Source organism: Saccopteryx leptura, chromosome 4, assembly GCF_036850995.1.
Source record: "Saccopteryx leptura isolate mSacLep1 chromosome 4, mSacLep1_pri_phased_curated, whole genome shotgun sequence".
Taxonomy (NCBI): Eukaryota; Metazoa; Chordata; class Mammalia; order Chiroptera; family Emballonuridae; genus Saccopteryx; species Saccopteryx leptura.
Genome location: NC_089506.1, coordinates 197,987,697 through 198,014,908, shown reverse-complemented (window position 1 = coordinate 198,014,908; position 27,212 = coordinate 197,987,697). Strand labels below are relative to the sequence as shown.

The 27,212-nt window shown below is 39.7% G+C and overlaps 1 protein-coding gene across 1 annotated transcript in view; it reads left to right on the top strand.

Annotated features, from left to right (window-relative positions):
• TPST1 (tyrosylprotein sulfotransferase 1) overlaps nt 1-25,966 on the top strand; it is a 107,488-nt gene extending 81,522 nt beyond the window's left edge. The window contains exons 4-6 of the mRNA XM_066382480.1: nt 18,554-18,604; nt 23,329-23,375; nt 25,438-25,966. Coding sequence (XP_066238577.1) covers nt 18,554-18,604; nt 23,329-23,346 — 69 coding nt within the window. The 3' untranslated portion in view covers nt 23,347-23,375; nt 25,438-25,966. The remainder of the gene's footprint in view (nt 1-18,553; nt 18,605-23,328; nt 23,376-25,437) is intronic.
• Nucleotides 25,967-27,212: the final 1,246 nt, after the last annotated feature.

The following is a 27,212-nucleotide window of genomic DNA, read 5'->3' as shown; positions in this document are numbered from 1 at the left end:
TTTCATAAAGTAATGCTTAAAAAGTTGTCTTCGATTGTCCACTGTGACCTGAGATAGGCAGCAGTGAAAGGTGGCTGAGGAGGTTGTCCCTTTTATTTATGGGGCGAGAATGGGAATAAATAAAATTTTGACAGGAACTATAGAATCCAAAGCCCCGGTCCTATAAGTGCTGGTTTTACACAATTCTGGGTAGTCTAGAAGTATTGTTCTAAGCCAGCATATTTTGGGGACATATTGCCCAGTTTTGAGTAGAAAATCATGTGCTTCATGGTTGCTTTAACTCAGATGGTGAATTGGAAACGAATGCTAACACATTCTGTACTCTTTCTCACCGCAGTCTCTAACTGTAGCCATTTCGATCAATCGTGCCTTATAGGTTGCGTTTCTAGCCTTCTCCCTCCCCCTCAGATTTTTAAATCTTTTTAGTTTTACAGACTTATTTGAGAATTCAATGAAACCTGTAGATCTTTACCTCAGAAATATATACCCAAAATTTTATACATGATTTCAACAGATTCATAGTTGGCCCTGAATCCCATCAGATTATGGACTTCTGTTTTATAGTCTCCTTGACCAACCTGATGAACACTCAGCTTGATTACAGCTATTTGCTGATGATCGTAGATTTGTATCTCAGTGGGTCTCTTTCCTGAGCCCCAGCCTCTTAACTTATAACTGCCTTCTGTATATCTCCACCTGGCTGCTCACGAGGACCTCAAATCATGTCCACAGTGGAACTTATTGTCCAAATTTGAGGCCTATTAGGGAGGTATGGTTCTAGACTGGGAAATTTATATATCAGAGACACTGTTTGAGCTGGGATTTTTGCTACCTCTGAGAATTGGCTAGTCCTGGAGAGATGGTCTCTCTCTAGTCAGAAAGATGGGTTTGTTTGTTTGTTTAGGATGTCAAAACATCAAGATATACAGAAAATTAAAAATTTTTCCAGTACATGTTCAATATCACTAGTCAGTTAAGGAGATGCAAATCAAACCTACAATGGGATACAACTTTATACCCATTAGGATGGCTGTTATAGTCCCTCACCATATCGCAGTTCACTTTTCACGGTCTCACTGTATCGTGGATTTTTAAATTGTATATATCTAATTTTGTATCACAGATTTTTCACTATATCATGGAATTTTGCTGTATATAGGTATTTTTATATATTTATTATTAATTATTTTTGCAGTAAGATAAGCATTTTCTAGCCTAAGAAATTAAAAGCATTCTAAAAAAATACTTAAAATATTAATTAAAACATATTAGTATTCACTGATGAATACCCATATAGAATTTTATATGTTGTTAAAATTACATAGGTTTAAGGGTATAGAGAGTGTTTAAGAGCATAGGAAATGTTTATGAGAGTGTGGAAAAGGTTAATAACAGTGTGGGAAAGGTTTATAAGAGTGTGGGGAGCATTTATAAAGCCTTAAAATATACATAAATAAAATAAATATAAGGTTGCTACTTCACAGATTTTTGCCTATAGTGGGGGGTTCTGGAACCTAACCCTTGTGATAGACGAGGGACCATTGTATTTTTAAAAGGAAAAAAAAAGAAAATTACAAGTGTGGATGCGGATATGGAGAAATTGGAACTCTCATGTATTGCTGGTGAAAATGTAGAATAATATAGCTACTTTCTGATAGTTTCTCAAAAAGTTAAACATAGAATTACTACATGATCCAGCAATTCCACCTCTAGAAATTCCAAAGAATTGAAAGCAAGAATTTACATAGGTATCTGTACGCCAATGTTAATAACTACATTATGCACAATAGCCAAAAGGGGGAAACACAAATGTTCATTGATGGATAAATGGATAAACAGGTGATACATATGTAAATGAATGTTATTCAGCCTTCAAAGAGAGTGAAGTTATGATACATGCTACAATTAGAATGAAAATTGAGAATACTCTGCTCAGTGAAATAAGCTAGACACAAAAGGACAAATGTGATTCTACTTACAGGTGGATAGAATAGGCAAAATATGGTTTTTGGTAACAAATAGAAAGAAAATAGAGTAGAGATTATCAGGGGCTGTGCTCTGATTCCACTTCTATAAACTTCAAAGTTATTCTTAATGGGGGAGAGACATGTTATGACTAGATGGAGCCACAAGAGAGACTGCTGGATCATTTTCTATTTCTCAATCTGTGTTCATTCTGTAAGTTTCATTGAATGTTCAGCCATAATTTGCACATTTTGCTTTATGTTATATTCTAATTAAAGCCTATTTGAAATTGGGTGAAAAGATATCTGGATTTCAGTTTTTAAGATAGCCATTTTTTCTCATCTTTGAAATCATCTAAAAACAATAGCCATAACAAGAAATTGAGACCATGAGTTTGATACTTGAAGAAATCTGTGGCCCCAAATAAGGCATTGAGGAAGAGCGGACAAACGCAGTGAAGATCAAATAAAAATGAAAGTGACTTGTTGAGAGAAGACATTGAGTGGTCAACAACTGCAGTGAAGGGCACAGGTGAGGGGGATGCCCAATGCAGACACTTCCAGGCAAGAGCACAGGCTTCCACAGAATCGGCAAGGCCTGAGGACAAAACCAGGTCTCTTGGCTGTGACAGGAAAAGTATACAGTTAAGAGCCAGTAGCTCCTTAGACAGGGTTTGACATGAAATATCCAGAAGTTGGGAGGGTGGGGACTGAACCCAGATCATAAGCCATGTTTGTGCGGTGCTGTCTGTTGTGAAGTAGATGGGAGGAGAGATTCAGCAATAATGGCAGGCCTCCATTGTGGATATTGGTTAGTTGTGGAGAAGTAAAGTTAAAAAATCCAACTCTCATATACAAATTGCATCATAAAGAGAGTTCCTACTAACATGAAATGTCACCCTGGCCCTTCCCCAATAAGAACCTCTTGTAAATATTTGACGTATAAACAACTTTACTCTTTCAAAAATGAGTAACCAAAAAGAAATCAGCACTCAATGAAAATTTGACCAAACATATAGCCCTGAGTTTTTGAAAAGGAAGCAATCACCTTTTCAATTATTATTCAGAAGGAGATACGAAACACGTGCAAGTGTTTGTTATTTTCAGCTTTTCTAGAGGAGGCAAGATCTGTTATACTTATGGCATTTATATGAGACAAGACTCTTGAGGTGAGGCAGTTCTCAAACGTAGGAAGGAGATTTTAATACTGTGAAGCATAAAAAGTACAAATATCACTACATGGAGGTTTGTAGGAAAAACAAAACAAAATGCCTGCCTGTGTGCATGCATCACACACACACACACACACGCTCGCGGCTTGGTCTCCTTAACTCAACACTTATTAATCTGTTTAATTAAGCCAGACTTTACTTTCTGTTTTAAGAAAACTGAATGTTATTTTCTCCCCCGATACTGATTTCCAATACACAGAATACTTTTAAATCTAGTTTAATTGAACATCTTAGCAGAGTGAAGGTGTGACATATTTCCTTTTCTCTTTGTAGATCCTCTTGATGGGGAAAGATTGTCCTAGTCCAGCTTCCCTTTCCTCATCATGTCCATTTTTTAAAAAGGGGGGAAAAGATGAGACAGAGCTCTGTGTCTGCAATGTAATTTTTCTAGAATGGTCTTCCAGGCAGGGGAAGAAAAGCTCATGATTAGAGGTCATGGAAAATATACTATTTTCATTCCCTATTGTCTTAGTGAAGCCTCACTACTGTGGAGCCAGGGAGAATTCTTAGATTTTCTACCTTTTTTTTTTGTTTTGGCTCCCTGATACCAATTGGTTCCTACATGAATATTTCAAAATGGAAGTAAGAAAAAAAAAGAAAAGAAAAATAATTTTTTAAAGCTACATGGCTTTATCAAAAATAATTTAACTTTCTTGCCTGACCTGTGGTGGCACAGTGGATAAAGCGCTGACCTGGGATGCTGAGGCCACCGGTTCAAAACCATGGGCTTGCCTGGTCAAGGCACATATGGGAGTTTATGCTTCCTGCTCCTCCCCTGCTCCTCTCTCTCTTCTCTCTAAAATGAATAAATAAAATAAAAAAAATAATTTAACTTTCTTGAGTTCTTTTATTTCCAAGAGTAGGGTTGCAAAGAGTGATAGATTGGGGACAATGTTCTATAAAGTAACATCATGTGTAGCCCGGAAGGTTCAGCAGCTTTAAACCAGGGAAGTCCCAACAGAGTCACTTCTTCTGCTTCTCTGCTCACTATATCCTGTAAGTTGGCTTTAGAAACTCTGCTCAGACCTTCATCTGTAAAATTGGAGCCTATTATGAAAGAATCTCATTCATTTTTCTTTTTTCAGCCAACTGTCTATTCGTTCCTGCATCCAAGATACAAGGATGATTAATCCTCTGTATCTCCTCTTAAGAAGTATGATGAAGATAGATTTGCAATTAACTGTTTCTAGTTCACAGCTACACCTTCCCAATTCAACTCACCTTCCAATCCATCTTGTCCAGCCTTACCCAAAAGTCAACACACTGAAACATTTCTTTTCTTACAGTAGAATATAATGCTTCTGATCTGATTTACATTTTCTCTTCTTAATACAGGAAATAGAACATTTATCCAGTTGTTTCTAGGCAGCACAAGACTGTTGAACTCTCCAAGAACCCAGTTGGAGATTTGCAAAGCTGCCAAAATATTTTAAGACAAATGAGAATACATAAACTTACATTGTTATCAACTGTTTTATATTTGTGCTTTAGAGATAATGAGTCTCTACTGGGCTGCAAGAGCCCAGTGGGATTAAAGATGTAAATTTTAAAATCTGGATTTCTTTCTATGTTATCACATCTAGCTGCTGTTAGGTTTTCTCTGCGTGTGAAACTATCAAGCCATAGTTTCTTAAGGGGGAATGATTAATTCTTTATTAAAAATAACGAATTACATTACAAAATATATAGCAGCAAGAAAGCATGGATCAATGATGGAAGTTTGTCATGAAGTAAGGACTATGATTAATCCATTTTTGTGCATTTGAGTACAATTGCAAAGAGGAAGGAAGGAAGGTAGGGAAGATTATATTATAGAGTGTATAGTAAATGTATAAAAAGTAGGAAGAGGAATAGTTAGATTTGAGTTTAGAGTGAAAGTTAAATTCATAACTAGCAATTGTAAGACTAATCTTTTAACCTTTGGAATGAATATATTCCTAATACAGTCCTTAACACATAGTATAATCATCAGTACATGTTTCTGGAAATTATTTAAAATTCTTTTATTTTCAAAAAATGTTTTGAGTTAAGGGTTGGCACTAGCAGCCTGTAGGCCAAATGTGGCCTGCCTCCTGTTTTTGTAAATAGCTGTATTAGAACATACTATGTTTATTTATTACATTTTGGCTCTACTTTCATACGACAACAGCAAAGTTAAGTAGTTGGAAAAGTGGCTGTAGGGCCCACAAACCCTACAGTACTTACTCACTGGCCCTTTGCGGAGTAGGTGGCCAGCTCTTGACTTTAATCCTGAATTTCAGCTCACTCAAAAATTACATAGTTCTTATAATATACTTCAGTGAGCTTTGTAAGGGAATATATTTGTTGTCTTAAATTTTTTTACCTCCCTGATATTTTCCCCAGCTTTTTTATACTTATGAAACATTTGAAGAACATCTGCATACCCTTAACATGATTCATTAGTGAAGTTTTTGCCATATTTATTTCATCTCGGCATCTCTCTCTGTATATACACAGATGTTTTGCTGCTGTTGTTGAATTATTTGAAAATTGTAAATATGATGTTTCTCCAGCACACATCTCTCAGAATAAGAACAGTCCTCTATATAACTCACTGTTTTAAAATTTAAAGACACACGTACAGCTTTTTGGTTGTGTTGTAAGAGCTATACAACTTTCATTTCTATAGCACCTAGTTCATTCCTGTGTTCCTATTTATAAACTGTAAAATTCTAAGTATACTGCACTAGTTATCCTTTGCTTTCATGTGGCAGACTGAATAATGTCCCCCTAACGATTTCCATGTCCTAATCACTGGAATCTGTGGATTTGCTCTGTTACTTGGCAGAAGAGACTCTGCAGATGTGATTAAGGGATTTAAAAGGCAATTATCTGAGTGGGCCCAGTGTAATTATGAGGATCTTCATAAGGGAGGCAGGAGAGTTAAAAGCAGAGAAGGGGAGGTGACACTGGAAGCAGAAACAGTGACAGAACTGTGACAGCACTGCACAGCTGGCATGGAAGGTGGTGAGGCTAAGATTTTCAGACGCAATTTCAAAACCATTAATTCCTGGTTCTTCTTATTTGTTTTTAAATTTTATTTATTTATTTTTAGAGAGGAAAGAAGGGGGGAGAGAGAGAGAGAGAGAGAGAGAGGAGAGAGAGACAGAGAGAGAGAAGGGGAGAGGAGCTGGAAGCATCAACTCCCATATGTGCCTTGACCAGGCAAGCCCAGGGTTTCGAACCGGCAACCTCAGCATTTCCAGGTCGATGCTTTATCCACTGCGCCACCACAGGTCAGGCGTTATTTTTTATATATATATAATAGCCCTTCCTTCAATTTCTCTCCCCTCTTACATTCTACTGTAATAAAGAAGAAACCTGGTGGTACCTACAACACTTGCCAGTCTCCTTAGCTGGACCATTCAATTCATTTGGTTCATTTTCTACTCTCCCCATAACTGCAAGTGACAGGGTTGCTAGACTCCCTGTTACTACATAACAAAGACGCCTCTGCCTCCAGTTTCTGTTCAGATGTTCCAGGATTCCTCGAAACCCTCACAGGCTACCTCATTGAAGTCCAAAATCTACTGTCAATTCATGGCGATCTAAGCTTCTCACTACTCTCCTTAAATTCTTTGTAGCTACCTGCTACTGTCCTGTTCCAAAACTTTTCCACATTTTAGGTATTTGTTACAATATAACCCCACTTATGACACCAAAATCTATATTAGTTATCTACTAAGCCGTAATAGATTACCCTAAACTTTAGGGTAGTAACAGCTTAAAATAATAAATGTATTATCTCACAGTTTCTGTGGATTAGGAAGCCAGGAGCAGTTTATCAAGAAGGCTCTGGTCAAGGTCTTTCATGAGGTGTCAAACTGTCAGCCAGGGCTGCAGTCATCCAGAGGCTCAACTGGGAGAGGATCCCTTTGCACACTCTCTCCTGTGGCACTTCGCCTGCCTCGGGTCCCTGCTGGCCGCTGGCTGCAGAGATCAGCTGTTGCCATGTGGGCCTCTCTGTAAGGTAGTTCACAGTATGCAGCTGGCTTCCCTCAGAGGGACTAAGCAAGAGAACAAGAGAGAGTACCTAAGACAGAATATACAGAGCTTTTGTGACCTAATCTCCAAAGTAACATCCCATTGTTTCCTTTTGTCTGGAACTGCCATCTTCCAGTAATTTGCCAAAATGACTAGCACAAAGGGAACGAGAAGAGCACCCACTATATGTTCTCAAAGCCTTTTAGAAAACATGGAGTTGTTCCTTTGGCCACATACATGCCAACTACAAGAAAGGTGATATTGTAGACCTCAAGGAAATAGGCACTATTCAAAGAGGAATGGCCACAAATGTTCCCATGGCAAAACAGAAGAGTCTACAGTGTCACCCAGCATGCATGGGCAGTGTTTTAAACGAGCAAGGGAAAGACTCTTGCCAAGAGAATTAACATACATATCGAGCATATTAAGCACTCTAAGAGCCAAGATAGCTTCCTGAAATGTGTGAAGGAAATAATCAGAAAAAGAAAGAAGCGAGAGAGAAAGTTTCCTGGGTTCAGCTGAAGCACCAGCCTGCTCCATCCCGAGAAGGATACTTTGTGAGAACCAGTGGGAAGGAGCCTGAGCTGTGGAACGTCCCCTATGAATTCATGGCGTGGCAAATGTAAAACAATAGAAGGCCACAGACACAGACAGCAGTGTAGTGATTACAAGAGGGAAGAGGGTAGGGGGGCAGGTAGAAAAGAGGGAAGGGGGGATAAATGGTGATAGAAAGAGACTTGACTTTAGATGGTAAACACAATACAGCGTACAAATGATGTATAGAATTACACTTGAAACCTGCATAGTTTTATTAACCAGTGTTACCCCCAAAAATTCAATAAAAAATAACCTCTGTACTGTTTTAAAAAGAGTAACACCCTCCCCCTTTTCTTGTCATTCAGTTGTTAGAAGCAAGACCCTAGATCCAGCTCACACTTAAAGGAAGGGAATTACACAAGTTTTGAGTTCCAGAGGCGAAAGATCATGGGGACCCAATCTCAGAGGCTGCCTGCCACAAATAGCAAGGCACAGAATGGCTTGGCCACACACACTTTTTGCACAAAAATCATTTAGAAAAGGTTTAATATTTTCCATAAGTTTGAGCTAAGTTCAGAATTTGGCCTCATAACATTTCTGACAGTTTCTTCCATAACTTACATAAGCCTAAAACTATCTGAAACCCTTGGGGGAATCAGTCATTCTGATTCAAGTTTCTGCATAGATTTATCCCATTAAAGATCAAATCTTAGTAATTTGGTGTAGAATCCCTTCTGTGTTTGATCACATATTCTCTTACTTTCTTAAATAAACCTGTGGGGGTGGGGGGAGACAGGAAGGGAGACAGATGAGAAGCATCAATTCATAGTTGCGACACTTTAGTTGTTTATTGATTGCTTCTCATACATGCCTTGACCAGGGGCTTCAGCCGAGCCAACCGCCCCTTAATCAAACCAGCAACCTTTGAGCTCAAGCCAGTGACCATGGGCTCATGTCTGTGATCCCACAGTCAAGCCAGCAACCCCGTGCTCAAGCCAGGATAGCCCGCATTCAAACTGGTGACCTTGGGGTTTTGAACCTCGGGCCTCAGCATCCCAAGTCGATGTTCTATCTACTGTGCCACCACCAATCAGCCTTACCTTCTTAAATAAATTACTGATCATAATTTGAAATTTTATTTCATCAAAAGAAAATTAATTATTGTATGTATTATAAAGAAAATTAATTATTGTATGTATTGTATGTATTATACCTGTCCTTTATATGGGATATAGAAATATCTCTTTCTTAAAGAACTTAAGGCTTCCTGTCTGCCTTTTATAATTTCTTTGTCTTCTGTTGTTTCATCTGTCACTTCTCAGTTATCAGTACTTGCCCATTGTCCTCCTGTCTGCTGTACCTAATTGCTGCAGGTTGAGATTGGTTAAAACTGTAAAGGAAAAAGGACCTACAGCAGTGGTTCTCAACCTTTCTAATGCCGTGACCCCGCAATACAGTTCCTCATGTTGCGGTGACCCCAAACCAAAAAATAATTTTGGTGGCTACTTCATAACTGTAATTTTGCTACAGTTATGATTCGGAATGTAAATACCTGATATGCATTATGTATTTTCCGATGGCTTTAGGCAACCCCGCCGGGGTCGCGACCCACAGGTTGAGAACCGCTGACCTAGAGGTTTGGATCTGCAGTCTGCCAATCATGCTAATGACACTCATTTTAGTTGTGTGGAGGCTTGTTTACATCTTAATTGTAAATTGTTACTGTAGGGCCATAGGTGAGGCTGTTGTAAAAGGTGAGGTGGTATTGGGCTTAGCGGGTCAGTTTCTAATTAATCTTATAAGAAAGCTGAAGGTGGCCTAGGCCAAATAACAAGAAGGATGCACTGCTCGCTTCAGCCCATATTCAGGACCTCTTCTTGGATTTTTGAAACTTCACAAGCAACTTAGACAAATTCTCCTTTCTTCTCTCACTCTGTATTCTAGGTGATTCCACAATTGAACACTATGCTTATTGTGAAGTTAATTATACATCACTCCAAAAATTAAAAACTGATTTCAGTCTATAAACCCAACACAGAAAATATAATTTACTTTTCTGTTTGAGTTTTTTGGGTTTTTTTGAAATGGTATCTGTTGCCAGCCAAGGCCTCTCACATGGAAACATACTGTCATTACCACAAGTGAAAGCTATAAAGCAGTATTAACTGTGTGGAACTCAGCCTGGCCTGTGGTGGTACAGTGGATAAAGCGTTGACCTGGAACACTAATGTCACGATTTGAAACTCTGGGCTTACCCAATCAAGGCACATATGTTAAGCAATCAACGAACAACTAAAGTGAAACAACTATGAGATACTTCTCACTTCCCCACCCTTATCTCTCTCCTCTCTCTGTAATATCAATAAATTTTTTTTAAAATCTTAAAAGTATGCTTTTAAAAAAAAGAGGGGAGTAAAGATGGACAAATATATAGTGACAGTAAGTGATCTGACTTTGGGTTATAGGTATACAACATAATCAACAGTTTAAATCCTACAGAAATGTTTACCTGAAACCAATGTACTCTTATTGATCAATGTCACCATTTTAAATTTAATTTCATTTTTTTTTTATTTTTATTTATTCATTTTTTAGAAAAGGGGGGAAGAGCAGGAAGCATCAACTCCCATATGTTCCTTGACCAGGCAAGCCCAGGGTTTCGAACCAGCGACCTCAGCGTTCCAGGTCAATGCTTTATCCACTGCGCCACACTGGTCAGGTCTAAATTTAATTTCTAAAACAAAAATGTGTAATCACACTTTCATATGCATTTCTTTTAGATCTTACTTAATGTTTTGCTCTGAGAGAGGATCAAGAGCAGTGCAGGAACCTTTATAACTTGTTAGACACAGACCTCAGAGGCCTGCCAGAAATGGCAGAGATGGAACTGAAAAAGTAAATCTTGTGATACTCAGGGTTTGAGAAACTTCCTTCAAAATCACAGAATATTAGACCTTGGGAGGAGAGTGGTTTAAAATCCCCTTAGTCCTTTCCCTCATATCTGATCTCTTGCAGATAATGAACAGTAATGCTAAAGATTATGGGAATTAATACATTGTCTTTCCTACTTACTTTTTTCCTCTGCTCATTGCAGAATTTATTTTTTAGTAGTAGCATGTTCCTTTATTTCGCATTCCCATAAATGGTGGGAAAGAAACCCACTGTAAATATAAAAACAAAGAATTAAAAGTAAAAGGGTGAATGAAGATAATATACCATGATAACACTAATAAAAGAAAAACCAGAGAAGTTTTCAAACCAAGCACAAGATGTTGTTAACTAAGAGAATGAAAAGACGGACCACAGACTGGGAAAAAAATCTGTGCAAAACACATCTGATAAGGGACTGGCACCCAAAATTTGTGAAGAATTTTTTAAACCCAAAATTAAGAAGCAACCCAATTAAAAAATGGGCTAAAGCTTTGAACAGACACCTTGCCAAAGAATATATGTCAATGCCACTAAGCATTTGTAAAGGAGCTCTATCATATGTCATTAGGAAAGTGTGAATTAAAATAACAATGAGATACAACTACATACCTATCAGAGTGGCCAAAGTCCAGAACACAGACAGCACCACTTGATTGTAAGGATGTGGAGCAACAGGAACACTCATGCATTGCAAAACAGTACAGCCACTTGGAAGCCTGCCTGGCAGTTTTTTATAAACTAAACGTACTCCTATTATACAACCCAGCACTCACATTCCTTGGTATTTACCCATATTAGTTGAAAATTTATGTTTACACAAAATCTGTAACAAATGGGTTTTTTTGTTGTTGTTTTTTTTACAGAGACAGAGAGAGAGAGTCAGAGAGAGGAATAGACAGGGACAGACAGACAGGAATGGAGAGATGAGAAGCATCAATCATTAGTTTTTCATTGCGCGTTGCAACACCTTAATTGTTCATTGATTGCTTTCTCATGCGTGCCTTGACCGCGGGCCTTCAGCAGACCGAGTAACCCCTTGCTCAAGCCAGCAACCTTGGGCTCAAGCTGGTGAGCTTTTGCTCAAACCAGATGAGCCCGTGCTCAAGCTGGTGACCTCAGGGTCTTGAACCTGGGTCTTCTGCATCCCAGTCCGACGCTCTATCCACTGCACCACCGCCCGGTCAGGCTGTAACAAATGTTTATAGCAACTTTGTTCATCATGATCACCAAAACTTGTAAGCAACCATGATTTTCTTCAGTGGGTGAATGGATATATAAGCTGCTGTGTATTCAGACAGTGGAACATTATTCAGCGATTAAAAGAAATTAATTTTCAAAGCACAGAAAGACATGGGGGAACATAAGTGTCTATTGCTAAGTGAAAAAAGCCAATTTGTGTTATTCCAACTCTGAGACATTCTAAAACAGGCAACACTATGAAGACAGTAAAAAGGTTAGGGAGGGGAAGGAGAGACAAATAGGTGGTGGTACACCAGAGGTCTCTATGGTATTGAAATTACTCTGTGTACTACAGTACTGGTGAATACGTGTCAAAACCCATAGAAAATATAGCACAAATAGTGAACCCTAGTGCAGACTAAAGACTTTATTAATACTGATTTGTTCATTGTAGCACATGCACCACAGTAATGCAAGATGTTAATAACGGGAAACTGGAAGAGGGAGAGGAAGTATGTGGGGACTCTGTACTTTCTGCTCAGTTTTTCTGTAAACCTAAAACTGCTCTATAAAATAGTCTATTAATATAAAAATGTATGAGGCAGTTATTAACGCCAACTAAAAGCACACACAAGTTGTGTAAAAGAAGTAAATGTGTGATATTTATATTGTCATGTTATATAAAAATTTATATTGTAATAAAAATGAAAACTTACAGAATGTGACTTTAACCCAAAAGTATTATGTAATGCTTGAGAGACCAGAGGGGGTGAGGTGTGTCAGACTTGATCTCCTCACCTGTCATAGTGTAAGGCTGGGTATCAGAAGTGGACACCCGTGTGCGCCCAAGCCCGTCTCCCGTGGCTTCTGCATCATCAGGTTTGTTTTCCAGCAGGATCTTTCCTATCAATAAGCAAATATGCCCTTGGTTTTTCTTTTTTAGCTTAGTTCTCTCTCTCTCTCTCTCTCTCTCTCTCTCTCTCTCTCTCTCTCTCTCTCTCTCCCTTCCTCCCTCCCTCCCTCCCTCCCTCTCCAGCCCCCTGCCTCTTGGTCCCAGTTTCCCTGCCACTGCCATTCCATTTCTTTGCTGCCCTTTATATCAAAACTCGTTTCCTGTGCTCCCTGTCTCCAGTTCCTTCCACTCTATTCTTTTTTCATCCATTCCATTCAGAATTTCACAGCTACTATGCTACTTGATTTAATTTTGGTGAGGTCACAGAGACCTTCATGTTACTGTATCCAGCGATCACCTTTTATTTTATATCCCAGTCTCTTTTGATACAGTTGATTACTTCCTCTTTCATAGGTTGCCTTCACTTGGCTTCTAGGACACCACTTTCTCTGTGCCTCAGTTTCTTTCTGTCTAAAAAGATAATACCTCCCGTGCCCTGGCTGGATGTTAGACCATTGTCCTGAAGCACAGAGGTTGCCAGGTCAATCCCCAGTCAGGGCACATACAGGAACAGATCAGTGTTCCTGTCTCTGTCTGTCACTTTCTCTCTTTCTCTCCCTTCCTTGCTCTAAAATCAATAAAATAAACATTAAAAAAATAAAAAGATTATACCTCCCTCAAGAGATTGTGGGATTCAGTGAGATAATACAGTGTGTCCTTAAAGTCATGGTGCACTTTTTTTTTTTTTTTTTTTTTTCTGCCTTTCTTTTCTTTTTTTTTTATTTTATTTTATTTTATTTTATTTTATATAATTTTATTTTTTAATGGGGTGACATCAATAAATCAGGATACATATATTCAAAGATAACAAGTCCAGGTTATCTTGTCGTTCAATTATGTTGCATACCCACCACCCAAAGTCAGATTGTCCTCTCTCACCTTCTATCTTGTTTTCTTTGTGCCCCTCCCCACCCCCATCCCTCTCCCATTCCCCCCTCCCCCCCCGTAACCACCACACTCTTATAAATGTCTCTTAGTTTCACTATTATGTCCCACCTACGTATGGAATAATACAGTTCCTGTTTTTTTCTGATTTACTTATTTCGCTTCGTATCATGTTATCAAGATCCCACCATTTTGCTGTAAATGTTCCGATGTCATCATTTCTTATGGCTGAGTAGTATTCCATAGTGTATATGTGCCACATCTTCTTTATCCAGTCATCTATTGATGGGCTTTTTGGTTGTTTCCATGTCCTGGCCACTGTGAACAATGCTGCAATAAACATGGGGCTGCATGTGTCTTTACGTATCATTGTTTCTGAGTTTTTGGGATATATACCCAGTAGAGGGATTGCTGGGTCATAAGGTAGTTCTATTTTCAGTTTTTTGAGGAACCACCATACTTTCTTCCATAATGGTTGTACTACTTTACATTCCCACCAACAGTGTATGAGGGTTCCTTTTTCTCCACAGCCTCTCCAACATTTGCTGTTACCTGACTTGCTAATAACAGCTAATCGAACAGGTGTGAGGTGGTATCTCATTGCCGTTTTGATTTGCATTTCTCTAATAGCTAAAGAAGATGAGCATCTTTTCATATATCTGTTGGCCATTTGTATTTCTTCCTGGGAGAAGTGTCTATTCATATCCTCTTCCCATTTTTTTATTGGATTGTTTGTTTGTTTGTTGTTGAGTTTTATGAGTTCTTTGTATATTTTGGATATTAGGCCCTTATCTGAGCTGTCGTTTGAAAATATCATTTCCCATTTAGTTGGCTTTCTGTTTATTTTGTTATCAGTTTCTCTTGCTGAGCAAAAACTTCTTATTCTGATGTAGTCCCATTCATTAATTTTTACCTTCACTTCTCTTGCCATTGGAGTCAAATTCATAAAATGCTCTTTAAAACCCAGGTCCCTGAGTTGAGTACCTATGTCTTCTTCTATGTACTTAATTGTTTCAGGTCTTATGTTTAGATCTTTGATCCATTTTGAGTTAATTTTTGTACAGGGGGAGAGACTGTAGTCCAGTTTCATTCTTTTGCATGTGGCTTTCCAGTTTTCCCAGCACATGGTGCACTTTTTGACCGGTCACAGGAAAGCAACAAAAGACGATAGAAATGTGAAATCTGCACCAAATAAAAGGAAAACCCTCCCAGTTTCTGTAGGATGATGTGGCAGCATGTGCGCATGCGCAGATGATGACGTAACACCGTGTATACAGCGGAGCAGCCCATGACCATGCCAGTCGAGATGTGGACGGTACAGAGGAAAATTCAGTGTGTTCTGTGGCTCGCTAAATTCGAATCTGTGACCAAAGTGCAACGTGAATATTGGCGCGTTTATAACGAAGTGCCATCACATAGGAATAACATTACTCGGTGGGATAAGCAGTTGAAGGAAACCGGCAGTTTTGTGGAGAAACCCCGTTCTGGTAGGCCATCAGTCAGTGACAAGTCTGTAGAGGCTATACGGGACAGCTACCTAAGGAGCCCTAAAAAATCTGTGCGTGAGCCCACACCGAACTGCACTGAATAGGTATGAAACTGGGAGAGTTTTCCTTTTATTTGGTGCAGATTTCACATTTCTGTCGTCTTTTGTTTCTTTCCTGTGACGGGTCAAAAGTGCACCATGACTTTACAGACACACTGTACATATGAAGCCCTTACTTAACACTAATCTGATGCAGAGAAAATAATCGAGTTTAGCTGCTGTTCTTTTTGTCCTCATTTCTAGTGCACCCTCCAAATCAACAGCTTACTTTGCCTCCATGTCATTTCTTCAGTGCTTGAGGTAGGAGGGTCCTGTAGGAAGGTTTGGGTTCTGAGTACCTAGCTCATCGCTATCAGGCACAATCCTCAGTCCATGAGTGCCAGAGAATAGTATGTCCACAAACACCGTTCATTTAACCAAAGGAAATTTCGTTCCTAACTATGCTGTTTTTATAACCAGTGCAGGAATTGGTTTCCTGCACTAAATAGGAATTGCTTTGTCAGTAGAAAGTGTTCTTTTTGTCAGTACCATAGTTTTTAACTTTCGAAGTTTTTGTACCCTAAAGGATAATGAAAGGAGACAGCTTTCCACTTATTTTTGATTGAGCCTTTTATCTGAGCTATTATCCTGACCCCTTTTTGGTTATTACATTTGTGACATCACATATTTAGGGGTTTGTTCCCCTTTATATATGCCTCACCTCAATGAAACTGTCAGAAGGCACTTATATTTAATGTTTCTACTCATGTTTTCTGTCATGCCTTTCTGGTTTTTAAAATGAACCAAAAAGAGAAGGTGAGGTTTAATCACAAGATTTGCTAACGGTGGTAAAATGCAGAGAGCATGGTATTTAATGGGAGAACGCAGAATAGGCTAGCTGGGAGAGAGGAGTTTCAGTTTCTGCGAGCCTGAAAAAACGTGGGGAATATTAGGAGAGTTTCTGGGGACCTAACGCATGAACAGTGGAGGAGGGAGTGGGCAAACCAAGTTTGTTCTGGTTCAGTAAGGCAGCCAGGGCCGAAGACCCTAGGCCAGAGCAGCTTGTGTCCCAGGGCTTGGGGGATGGCGGTTAGAACTGAAGGGAGAAGAAAGACACTTGAGAATCTGGTTAAAATAAAATAAACCTCTTTAGTGGCTTGAGTCCCTGTGAGTGTCTGCCACAGATAGGTAAGTAGGTGCAAAGAAAGTCAGCCTTGACATGAGACAGACAGTTCCAGGGGTTCAGATACTTCCTACCCCAGAAAGCTGGAACAGTTACACAATGTTATATATCAATTAGATCTCAATAAAACTGGGGGTGGGGGAAAGAAAGCTGGAACAATCTCTGGACTGTGGTGTTAAGATAGACCAAATAGTATTCTTACATACAGATTCTTTAGGGAGTGGCTAAGCGAGTCCCCCAGTGACCTGGGACTCAGAGAAGCTGCAGTGTTGTTATCCTGCACCCACCTCAGCCTCCGGTGTGGTGCATCTGTGAAGAAATGCCTTCTCCATAAGTCTGAGATCTCTGCTTTAATTAAAGCTTCCTGGGACTGTAGCAGAGAATGCAAAGAATAGGTGAGGTTTTAGAAATTGTAGTGAAAGAGAGAGGAAAAAAATATATTCATTTTCTGAATCTCAAAAGGAATGCTGCTACTTTTTGAAGTGGATCAATTGTCTTAAAACCAAGTGAAAATGCTCTAGGTTTGTAGGCTTCAGGGTTCACCAGTTAGAAGATTTCTTTGTGCTCTAAGGGGCTACCCAGTGACTCTTATCCCAATAACAATCCATAGTTTCTTACTGTAGTTTCTTCACTTTTGATTGACATGAATAGTTTCCAAGCTGTTGCAGTGTTGAAACAGGTATCTTTGTACTTAACAAAGGGTGCATGTGTGTGTTGGGGTGGTGTATTGTTAGCATTAAACTACTGGCTTAATTTGTTTATTCATTTTTGTTATTGGAGTATATAACATACATACAGCAAAGTACACAAATCATAGTTCAATAAAGAATCACAAAATGAACATACCTTCATAATCTCAAGCCATATCAAAACAAAATTTCCAGCACCTGAAAACCTCCCTCATTCCCCTTCCCCATCACTACCACTGCCCTCCTCCCCATATTTTTAACATAGAATTGTTTGCCTATTTATAAGCTTTAAAAGTTTTAAATAGATGCATGTAGTATGTTATTGAGGGGGGATCTGGCTTATTTCCCATCATCATTATGTGTTGGGATTCATCTATGTGGTTGGTAGAGTAGGAGTTCATTTTTTCTTGCTGTGTAGGATATCATATATACATAAACCAAACTTATTCATTTATTCAGTCTAATTGCACTGCTCAGTACCACCTTTGTCTTAAACCAAGCATCTGTATTCGGGGGTCTGTTTCTGGACTCTTCATTCTGTTTCACTAATATATTTATATATCCTTGTGCCAAAACTTTACTGTCTTAATTATAGTGCTATGTATAGTATTATATATATCTGTATATGTTCATCTTTTTAAATAATTTTGATTATTTTTGGTCTTATGCATTTCCATATAACTTTTATGATCAGCTTCAAATTACCCCTTGCATGCTAGAATTTTGATTGGAAAACCTTTGTGGAAAATGGACAGCTTTACTATATTGAATTTTCCAGTCCCTGAAAGTAGAATGTTTCTCTATTTATTTGATCTTTAATTTCTCTCAATGTTTTATAGTTTTCTGTCTTACACATCTTTTATTAGATTTATTCTCAGGTATTTGGTGAGGTTTTTTTGATGTTATTATAAAAGGTATTTAAAAATATTTTCTAATTGCCGGCAGTAGAAACATAATAAGATTTCATGAGGTTAAAAGTATTTATCATTTTAGAATCATCTGATATTCAAATTACTATGGGAATCTTGGGTCCTTAAGAAAAGTTGGGTTAAATACGGGTTTTAAGGTTGGAGATTTCAGAAGGAAATCAGGAGGAGCCTACTTCTGAATGGTGGGAATTGTGTGTCTTTTCTTGAGAGAGGTGGCCTAGGGCTTACTTTCTCTCTCAGCTGAAATGATTGGAACTTGGAATGTTGGGATGTTTTCTTTTCTTGATATAGCTGAGCCCTCTCCCAGCCAGCGCACTTCTGGAAGCACTCAGATCGATGTGGAGCAGGTGGGACCAGAGTGAGTGGGGATTTCACACAGGCCTCACCTCTGGCTGCTCTTGAACTGCAGGCTCCCCTCCCACTCTGAAACTCACCCAGAATGAAGCAGTAAGCCCACCACCCACTGCCGGGTATTGCAAGCATCCTGAAGTGTAATGACAGTACCTCTTTGCTTAAACTCATATTTGGCTTTGTTTTTCTAGGTCTATAAAGGAGAATTTCAGCTACCTGAATTTCTTAAAGAAAAACCTCAGGTACTGTATCTGTTTTCTCCTCTTGATATATAATGGATGGGTTCTTGTGATGAAGTGATCTTCTTAGTATGTGCTGGAAGTAGAAAGATTGGCCTCTGGCAATTGTTGGTTTTAATAACAACTTAACACAGCCTTTATTTCAGAGAGCTCAGGGTCGTCCAAAGCCAGGTAAATACTTTATTAGGAACTAAAATCCGGTTGCTTGAGGTCTTCCAAACCACACAGTATTCCACATATAAGGATCCTGACTTGTGTATCTGCTCCAGCTTCTGATATCTACCTTTAAATAAAAATGCACAGCCTGACCTGTGATGGTGCAGTGCATCAAGTGTTGCCCTAGAATGCTGAGGTCACCAGTTTGAAGCCCCAGGCTTGCCTAGTCATGGCACATTTGAGGAACAACTATCATTTGATGTTTCCCGCTCCTCCCCACCTTCTCTCTCCTTTCTCTAAAATCAATAAATAAAATCTAAATAAATAAATAAATAAATAAATAAATATATATATATATATATATATATATATATATATATATATACACACACACACACACACACAGCTACCCTTTGTTCTTACTATGTTTACATCCATAACCTTTTAATTGTTCTCACTTGGATCCTAGAAGACTTGTGGATATACACAGCCATCGATCCTCAACTACAAAGTCCCCCAAGTTGGGAAAGAATGGTGAGAGTTTGAAGCTTGTAAATTTTACTTTTTAAGAAATGAATTAAAACCAATCCATAGTTATCCTTGTAATGCCACACTCTCACTCCAATGCTGTGTTTATTGAGTTGGAAAGAAACGGTACTGTTATGGCTGCTGCTCTAGAGTAGCCCAGAATGTCCTTCATCTGAGCCTCATCTGCCGTTCTTATATAGTAGTGGGGGGGGGGGGGTGTTTGAAAATGAAAATTTGAACCCCGCAGAAGACTTCCTTTCTAGGAGAGTGATAATACATGTTGCCTACAAGCTGCTGCTATCAGTGTTTAGCTTGTTATTAGGAAATAAAGACTCAGTACTGAACTCAGTTACCAGAAATGTTTATATATCTGTTGGTGAGGGAAACACACCACCTCACAGACTCTCTGTGGAGTCAGGTTGCCTGAAAGAAGCCTGTAGTATATGGGCTGGCCGTCACAGAGAAGCTGTGTCTCTGTCTTCTCAGGTTCTTGTCTGATAACAGTCAGCCACCAATACATTTTACTTGAGAATTTCAAACTACTTTCAAGGCATTTTTTTATTAGCGTGTATTTAATTTTCATCCATTCATTCATTTCAATTTTTCAACAAATGTTTACAAAATTTCTATTATGAGCCCTCAGGAAACAGAGGAAAAAAAGATATTTTCAAGGAAGATATTTGCCAGTGATACATCCAATAAAAGGTTAATGTCCAAAATATGTAAGAAAATCATACAACTTAACACCAGAAAAACAGTCTGATTTTAAAAATGGGCAGAGGACCTTAATAGACATTTTTCCAAAGAGGCCGTACAGATGGCCAATAGACATATGAAAAGATGCTCAATGTCACTAATCATTAGAGAAATGCAATTTAAAAGCCACAATAAGATATCACCTCACACCTGTCAGAATAGCTATCATCAATAAATCAACAAACAAGTGTTGGCAAGGATGTGGAGAAAATGGTACCCTTGTACACTGTTGGTGGGATTGCAAATTGGCGTAGCCACTATGTAAAACAGTATGGAGGTTCCTCAAAAAATTAAAAATAGAACTACCATATAACTCAGCAATTTTACTTCTGGGTATTTATCCAAAGAAATCTAAACATTAATTCAAAAACACATATGCTAGGCCCTGGCCAATTGGCTCAGTGGTAGAGCGTCAGCCTGGCGTGCAGGAGTCCCAGGTTCAATTCTCGGCCAGGGCACACAGGAGAAGCGCCCATCTGCTTCTCCACCCCTCCCCCTCTCCTTCCTCTCTGTCTCTCTCTTCCCCTCCCACAGCCAAGGCTCCATTGGAGCAAAAAGTTGGCCCAGGTGCTGAGGATGGCTCTATGGCCTCTGCCTCAGGTGCTAGAATGGCTCTGGATGCAACAGAGCAACACCCCAGATGGGCAGAGCCTCGCCCCCTGGTGGGCGTGCCAGGTAGATCCCGGTCGAGCACATGCGGGAGTCTGTCTGACTGCCTCCCTATTTCCAACTTCAGAAAAATAAAAAAATAAAAAACCACATATGCTGTCCTATGTTCATTGCAGCATTATTTACATTAGGCAAGATATGAAAACAACCTAAGAGTTCACTGATAGACAATTGGATAAAGAAGATATGGTACATACATACAGTGGAATATGACTCAGCTGTAAAAAATAATGAAATCTTTCCATTCGTTGCATCATGGATGGACCTAGAGGATATTATGCTTAGTGAAATAAGTCAGAGAAAGACAGATGTCATAGGATTTTACTTATATGTGGAATCTGAAAAACAAATGAACAAACAAAACAGAAGCTCATAGATACAGAGAATATTTTGATGGTTGCCTGATAGAAGGGTGTTTGGGAAGATGGTTGAAAGGGGGAAGGGAATAGGGTGTACAAATTCCCCATTTTTAAAAGTTACAGGGATGTAAAGTACAGCATAGGGAGCATATTAATAATATTTCATTAGCTATATATGGTGTCAGGTGGGTACTTCGACTTATTAGGGTGATCACTTTGTAAGTTATGTAAATTATATAAATGTCTAATCACTGTTATATACCTGAAACTAATATAATATTGTATATCAACTGTAATTGAAAAATTTTTAAAAATTTTAAAAACCTTTTCAAGGAACTCCTAATCTATCTAAAAGACTGATTGACTTGTGCATACAAGGTGGTGCGGGGCCCTGAGCCAGGGCTGGGCGTGAATCCCCAGAACACAGGATGGATTCATGAACAGGCTGTCACTCGCATATAATCTATGGCAACTGGAGGCAGAAAATAATCCACGATGCTGAGTCTTGAGGCTGCTTTGCTTAATAAGTCTGAAGGAGTCAAGGGATACCCTTGCTTTACAGCATACACACAAATCACTTCCAGGTGGATTACAGACCTAAATATGAAAGGCAAAATAATGAAGTTTTTAGGAAACAGTAGAGGAGAATATCTTTATGACCTTAAGAGGGAAGGATTTCTTAAACAAGTCATTAAAAATACTAATCATTAATTTTAAAATGGCTAAGTTGGACTACATTAAAATTGAGAATGTTTACATATTAGAAGCATCATAGTAAAAATGTATGTGTTAAGTGGGAGAAAATATTTTAAACAGATAACTCATTTGTGGAATATAGATAATTTCTACAAATCAATAAGAAAAAAGATTTTAAAAATTGGACGAAAAGCATATCAGGCACTTCAGGCCCCTTCTTCGGGTAGTTTCATTTAATCACACACATATATACTTAGAAAAGGGCCTATAAAAGACTTAGGTTTAACTTCTAATAAATGAGGAAACTGAAGCCCACAGAACCCTCAGGTTTGATATTTAGTTGGAATGGCTCACAGAACTCAGGGAAGTGCTGCACTTGTGATTATAGTTTTATATTTATAAAGGATGCAAGTCAGGACCAGCCGGATGAGGAGAACACAGGACAAGTCTGGGAGAGTCTCCAGCACAGATTCTGTGTCCGTTCCTCATGGAGTCAGGGTGCTTCTCCCTCCTGCACACTGTGCGTTCACCAACCAGGAAGCTCCACTGAACTGTGACATCCTGAATTTTTCTTGGGTTCTAATTACATAGGCACGATTGATTGAATCATTGGCCATGTGACTGAACTCAGTCTCCGGTCAACTTCCCCTGTCCAGAGGTTAGGCTGACTCAAAGCCCCCCCCCTCTAATTACAGGGTTGGTCTTTCTGGTGAACAGCCCCCATTCTGAGTCATCTCATCTCTTAATGTAAACTCAGGTATGATCCAAGAGGCTCGTGAATAACAAAACACTCTTGTTACGCAGGAAATTCCAAGGAGTTAGTCTCCTTACCAGGAATCAGGGACAAAGGCCAGTCAAGTTAATTATTATAGCCTGGCCTATGGTGGCGCAATGGCTGGAGCATCCACCTGGAACACTGAGGTCGCCAGTTTAGAACCCTTGGCTTGCCTGGTCAAGGCACATACTTACTACAAGCAAGCAATGAACAACTCTGAGTTGATATTTCTCACTGCCCTCCTCTCTGTAAAATCAATAAATAAATTCTTAAAAAAAATTATTTATGGCCCTGGCTGGTTAACTCGGTGATAGAGCGTCAGCCTGGCCTGTGTATGTCCTGGGTTTGATTCCTGGTCAGGGCACACAGGAGAAGAAATCATCTGCTTTTCCACATCTCACCCCGCCACATTTTCTCATCCCTTCCCACAACCATGGCTCAATTGGTTCAAGCACATTGGCCCTGGGTGCTCTGCCTCAGGCACTAAAAATAGTTCTGTGTGAACATGGCCACAGATGGGCAAAGCATCAGCCCCGGATGGGGGTTGCCTAGTGGATCCCAGTCTGGACACATGCAGGAGTCTGTCTATCTCCTCTACTCTCACTTGGAAAAGAAGAAAAAATAAATAAATTTTTTTTTTATATTTATTATATAACAGTAGCAGACTGAGTTCATTAGAACATCTAATTAGAGCCTGCAAGCTACACCTGATATTTTGACCAGAGCAGTCACCTCTCAATGCTGACCAACTTTGATGACTTTAAAACATCTTTTGCTTTCTTTGACAGACTGAGCAATTGGAATAGCAGAGCCAGGAACCTCTTACATTCATGAGGTGAGTGTCTGGGGACATTGCTGGGTCTTTGGGTTTCCCTGCTGAGGCTCTCGTAGGAGGGCAGGTCGGCCAGGGTGGGGAGCACAGCTCTGGGCTCGTTCTGCCTGCACTGGCTCTGTGTGGCATTGAGCAGACTACTTCTTTGTTTCTTAAGTCCTCATCTATAAAACGAAGACAGTATTATTAATAAGAGAGCGGTGGTAAGAATTAACCATAATAATGTCTGCAAAACCTGGCACATAGTAAGCAAAGTAACAGTGTTAGTTATTTTCAATATGATTAATGATAAAATCTTTTGGCTGAAAGAAGCCTAGAGAACATCAGCCTGTTTGCTAATAAGGCAGCTGACCCTGGAGAGAGGGGGTTATTTCCCAGGTCGCATCTCAGGTAGGAGAAGCCAGGGCTGAAGACCACCCCTGCTCCCTCCCACCCGTGCTGCTTTCTCTCTGTGCTGGACATGCACATAACTTTGCACTAATATTTTGGGGGGTTAGTTGGTTTGTTTTTCAAGCCTACCTCTGCCAATTTTAATGTACTATGATGTCTCTGTTTGTAACCTATGTTGATTCGTTGTAGCTAAGGGCTACGATTCGAACTAGGCCGGCCGTGCCTTATAAGTTTCCTTTATATTTGAGTAATCATCAGGTACATGTTCAGGGACTCCAGCCACTTCGTGACAAAGCTGGTTTCTGAATCCGGACCTCCTGATGTAGCTGCTCAGAGCTTACCCCCCGCACACACACGTACACACACACGCTGAAGTTTCTGTTTTGCTCTGAATGATGCGGTGATGCCGTACATCATTTAGAACTTGAATAGCTTTTTTAAAATTTGATTTTTGCTTGCTGTTTTTTATTTTTATTTTATATAATAATCATGTATTGAGTGCATATTTCATAAAAAAAACCTAGCATAAAAAAACAAACATTTTATATATAGTATTTAAAAGATATGTATGAGATATATAACATCTATGATAATTATGAATTACTTATATATACATATTTGAATGAGTTCAGTCAAGTTTCAAACCACTCTGGCAAGTAGGTGGTATTATTCCTGTTGTACTGATGAGAAAATGGAGATGGAATGATTTGAATAGGAGATTTTTATGACTTGCTGTGTGTTAGTGGGTTTTTGGTAGAAACAGCACTATACCGTGTCAAAATCATGGTGCCAGAGAGCCAGTAGTATGAATAGGTCTCGGGATTTATGATTACCTTTTTTGCAGAGGAGCAAATGGCGAAATGTTAGACTCATACTCTGTGGGTGTACATATCGAACAGCAGCCATCAGGCCTTGGATAATTTTGTTTACCCAAAGTACTTTCAAAATGTATAAATTCCCTTCCCAGAACACAATACAGGGCTTTGTTGATTGACCAGCTCTTTCATACGACACATTCAGACAAACTGCTCTAGTGACAAACTACAGAAACAATCCCAAGAGTAGTCTTTGTTTTACAGGACAGATAGCGGCATCGGGTTGACTCCAGCCTTCAAGCTGGCTCCGCAGCAGCATTTCTCTCCTGTCTGCTTCTCGCGCCTGGGCGTGCCCAGGTGCCCTGAGAGGACCCTGGGAGCCTAGCAGGATAGCAGAGCACCTCAGGACAGGTCCCAGTCTGTCTGCTTGTCTGTGGATCCCTTTGGCATTTGAATGACAATGTGTTATCTAAAAGCTTCCTTTAAACAACCTTAGCCTCCACTTTCTCAGAAGAGTCAGCGTGTTGGACCCCTGAGTATCTGACGTCCCCACCAGTGCCCCCAGGGTAGCATCAATTGCTAAACAGTTGCAGTCATTTCAAAATGGGCAGGAGTGGCCCTTGTTTTGGCTGCTTGATTTTGCACATGGAAGCTGCTGGCAGGCATCTCCGAGCATCCCAGACTGAGGGAGAGTGTGCCTCTCCTGCGGTATCCCTGAAGCAGCTGTTCTCTCAATTGTCAACTCCCTTGCGGGTCTACCCAGCGTAGGTCAGGCCCACTGCTGGGGAGAGGCACGTGGTGTGGGGGGAGAAGGCACTGTGACTCCACACCTGTAACTGCATTCCTTTTGTTTGCCCTAGGGAAGACAGATGCCTGTTCAACAGAAGAGGAGTTTCTAGGACTGGCTGTCACCTGCTGAGACCCACGGAGTGTATGTACCAGGGTCCGCATCTCCTGATTACTTGCCAGACTCCTCCTACCGAGGGGGTGGATGTAGGTGCCCATTCGGGTCTTTCTGAGCGATCTGGTTCCTGAGTACAGCGCTCTTGATTCTAATTGCATGCACAATCCAGTGGATAAGGAGCCTGTATGGGACGTGTACTTTCCTTATCTTTTCTTACCAGATTCCAAACTTTGTTTTCAAGCGGAGGGTTTAAAAATGGGATTCTGGAAACAGAATTGGCAGTTTCATCTTGGAATAGGTCATCTGTACATGTTCTAATGTTTTGTAGAACACTTGTACCTGTTTAAATGTATTGATGTGGATAATACTAAATATCTTGATTATTTAAATAATTCATTGTATTGTTTCTGAGAAGTTGAGGAATTACCATATACATTTACAAGTTAATGACTTTTGTATTTTATTTTTCAAAATAAAAGCTTTAAATGTGAAGCATTCTGGTAGTTTACATGTCTTCATTACTGTGCTTTCAGAGAAGGCAGTAAGACCTTATTGTCTTCATTACTGTGCTTTCAGAGAAGGCAGTAAGACCTCATTAGGCATTGATCCGACAAACCAAAGTTTCTTTATTTGCCTGAAGTATATTCATTTGGCTGTACTATATTCAGTTGGCTATAATATAGATTTGCCTGTAGTATATTCATTTGCCTGTAGTATATTCATTTGGCTATAGTACTGGTATATTCATTTGGCTGTACTATATTCAGTTGGCTGTAGTATATTCATTTGGCTGTATTCCCCTCTATGCATCATAATTTCGTAGTGAAGTTTCTGCTGTAATTTATTTCAGAGAGCAGGTACTATCCATTTGTCTCAGAATCCTGTTCCTCTGTTTCATACTTACATGTATAAGGAAAGAGACGTTACTGATTCCAGCTGTCTTGTTTTTTTCTTTCTTAACTGAATTTACTGGTGTGACACTGGTTAACATAATTATACAGGTTTCAGGTATCAGGCTGTTTCCTACAAGCCATTGTTGTAGAACACAGAATGGCCAGGTAATAATAGTAATTGGGTGTCTTCTATGTGCCAGGCACTGAACAAGGTTTTTTTGTATGTTATCTCATCCCAGAAACTATATTTTTTACCAATCACTCAAGACAGAAACCCAAGAGTCATACTTGATTTCACCTTTTCTTCCCTCTTCTCACCCACATACAAGATCTTTGATTCAGTTTAAGATAACTACTTCTACCAGATCAGTTCTTAGTTCAGCACCTTCAGAATAGTTCCTGAATCCACTTCCCTTCAGCTGCCATGCCCCACCCTCAGCCAAGACATCACTATCTGTCACCTAGACTATTGCAATGTATAGCCCCGTAAACAACCTCCCCATCCCTACTCTTGCCCCCTCAAATTCTGCTTAGCACACAGCAAAGTAAGAGTTTTAAAGTGCACATCTGGGCATAATCCTCCCACTTGCCATTTCATTTAGAATCAGATCCAAACTGCTGCCGCGGTCCAGCTCCAGCCACGGTCCAGCTCCAGCCCTCCCTCCTTCCCTCTGTTCCTGGCCAGTCCCTCCTCCTCACCCCTGTGCCCTGGAGCTCGTTGCATTTCCTGAAACACACCGAGCTTTCTCTGCCTCTCTCTGCAGTGTTCTTCCCTTTGCTCTTCGCCTCATGTCTCCTCCTCCATTCTCTGGTCTCAACAAATTCCTAAGAGAGACTT